Source organism: Coenobita brevimanus, chromosome 102 (genome assembly GCF_032717465.1).
Source record: "Coenobita brevimanus isolate Jiangsu-jjx chromosome 102, ASM3271746v2, whole genome shotgun sequence".
In the NCBI taxonomy this organism is placed as follows: Eukaryota; Metazoa; Arthropoda; class Malacostraca; order Decapoda; family Coenobitidae; genus Coenobita; species Coenobita brevimanus.
The window spans coordinates 4576347-4578846 of NC_137055.1; the positions used below are offsets into that span (position 1 = coordinate 4576347).

A 2500-nucleotide genomic window follows, 5' to 3' on the forward strand; every position below is an offset into this window, starting at 1 on the left:
CCACATCCTTTCCGTAGCATTTCTTCGTGACTAGTACCGTCTTGTGTTAATCTCTTGTTACATCTCAGCATTCAAAACATAGAGGGCAAATTAATGCCTGTACACTTTTTGCTCTAATTTGCCCTCAAACTACCATCTCTCCATCTTCAGTGCTGATTTATGACAACAGATTAACCCTACATCATGATGCTAGTCACGAAGGAGTGCTATGGAAAGTATGTAGAGAAGTAGCATTGCATTGTTCTATCATGCAGCTAAATAAAATAGCTGCAAAAAGACGGAAAGCTAGAGCAAATTAAGGTGAAAGAACTGTAGATAAAGTAAAGAGGGTACAGAAGACTAATGATGTTTGTGTTGCAGGTGTGCTGAGGACGCTGGCGGTGCTGGACCGTGAGTCAGCGCGGGGCTACTGGCTGACCGTGGTGGTTGCTGACGAAGGCGCTGCTCCCCTCACAGACACCTGCCATGTAAGTATCGGGAATAATAATAGTAATATTAAAAATAGTAATGGTAATAACAGCGACAACTATGACACTAATAATTATAACTAGAATTCTGAAACTGCTGAAGCAATATTCAATGCACTCCAAATCATAATACTTTTATCACTGAAGAGCTAATATTAAGAGACTTTTGGCATGACTCAAACATTTTTACGGATTTTGACCTGTGACCTTGAGATCAAGGTCAAGGTCATTCATACTATGCAAATCATGTTCATTCATGACCCACTACATTTCCACCAAGTTTGGCCAAAATCGGTCAAATACTTACCGATTTACCACTTCCAGGCATGAGGCAGCCATTTTGATCTTCCTAAATATCACAAAAAGTATTTGTTGGATCTCAATAGCAATACCCTGTTGCACTAGTATACTGTATGTTGACGACTGCATACTGAAACATTTGCACAGCAAATCGATTCGGTACTTTGTGCTTCGCAGGAGAGCAAAAATTGAAAAAAAAAAATAATATATAGGGCTATAGTGCGGCGCTAGTGCTAGGAAAAAAAAAAGTGTGCTTAAAGAAGCCTGCAACCAAGGTACATCACTCCTGAATACTTCAAGACTCTCTCTCGACCGTCTTCGAATGCCAGTCTTTTAGATCTTCCCCCCTTCAAAAAAAAAATAATAATAAATAAATAATAATATCTACAATATCTATAAGAACTTCACAGAATGTGGAGTTCTTAGTAGTAGTAGTAGTAGTAGTAGTAATAATAATAATAATAATAATAATAATAATAATAATAATGATAATAATAATAATAGAACTCTGTAACTGTCCTACGGACAGTCACTTGTCTCCACTTACTGCTTCTTAGTGACCTTGGCCCCACTGGGGAGATATGGAATTTTTTTTTTTTCTATCGGCAATAGTCCATGCCAGGACACATAACCTGGGCCATTCATATTCTTTGCGTAGTCTCCGGTTCTCTTGGAATCATCGGTAGACTTAGAGGTTAAAAGAATATTAAATAGTTATGTAATTTTATTATGTAAGCAAAAACTTCAAAGCTTTGGTATATGTCCAGTATAAACAAGATCTGAAGACCCTAAGGTAACTTCTTGAGTAACATCAACAAGGAATCAGACAAAGGTGTCGAAGAGCGCATGTGTCTGCTATTGTTTCTTACAATGACCTTGACCCCATTGGGGAGATTTGAACTTTTTTTTTCTATCAGCAGTGGCCCATGCCAGGACTCTTAACCTGGGCCCTTCAGATTCCTTACACAATCTCCGGTTCTTCTGGAATCGTTGTGAGACTCTGGGGCGAGAAAAATGATACCAAGGAAAACAATAGTCTCTCCCTACGTAGGTGGAGACTAATAATAATAATAAACGTTATTCAAGTTATTTTTATTATTATTATTATTATTATTATTCATTATTATTATTTAAAATGTTAAAGCAGAGTCAAAAGAGTACAAGAACTATATATGATTGTTACATAACCCCGACATGCCCATAACACCTACATGTTAACCCTTTGAGTGTTTGTAGTTCTCTCAGCGCAACAAAATGACCTGTCATATAACTGAATAAAATGTTGTATTCATCATCGCCATCCCCATCATTGATCCCATCTAAAAATGTGTGAGACAGGATCAAAACACAAGGAAAGAGAACACGCAGAACATGAAAAATTAACAGCATGGCTAGTACAATGGACCACATAACTAAATTAGCCCAGCTGTTTATTGCCGGACGCTTTGGGGCTCTTGGCTTAAAAATGAAAAAAAAAATACTTACCACCCTATAGAGATTAGTATATGTAACTGCTTTTATAAAGAATCTTATGGTATTATAAAAATGATCTTTAGACATTTTGTGAATAATAATCAGATCCCTGGGAAATATCACCTGGCATCCTGTTAAGCATCGCGATGATTGCTGGACCCACCCTGGGGGCACCAGTCTGGCCCAGTTTTCTTCTGGTTAAAAGTGACTCCTGGTTACAACGCGTCTAAACATTCTCAACATAAGAATCTTTGAAATTA

General features: G+C 37.5%; 1 protein-coding gene across 1 annotated transcript in view; it reads left to right on the forward strand.

The window, feature by feature from the left end:
- The window catches only part of LOC145415347 (fat-like cadherin-related tumor suppressor homolog), a 394573-nt gene that overhangs the window by 112163 nt on the left and 279910 nt on the right, over positions 1-2500 (forward strand). Inside the window, exon 2 of the mRNA XM_080284623.1 lies at positions 361-467. Within this exon, the coding sequence (XP_080140749.1) occupies positions 361-467 (107 nt within the window). The remainder of the gene's footprint in view (positions 1-360; positions 468-2500) is intronic.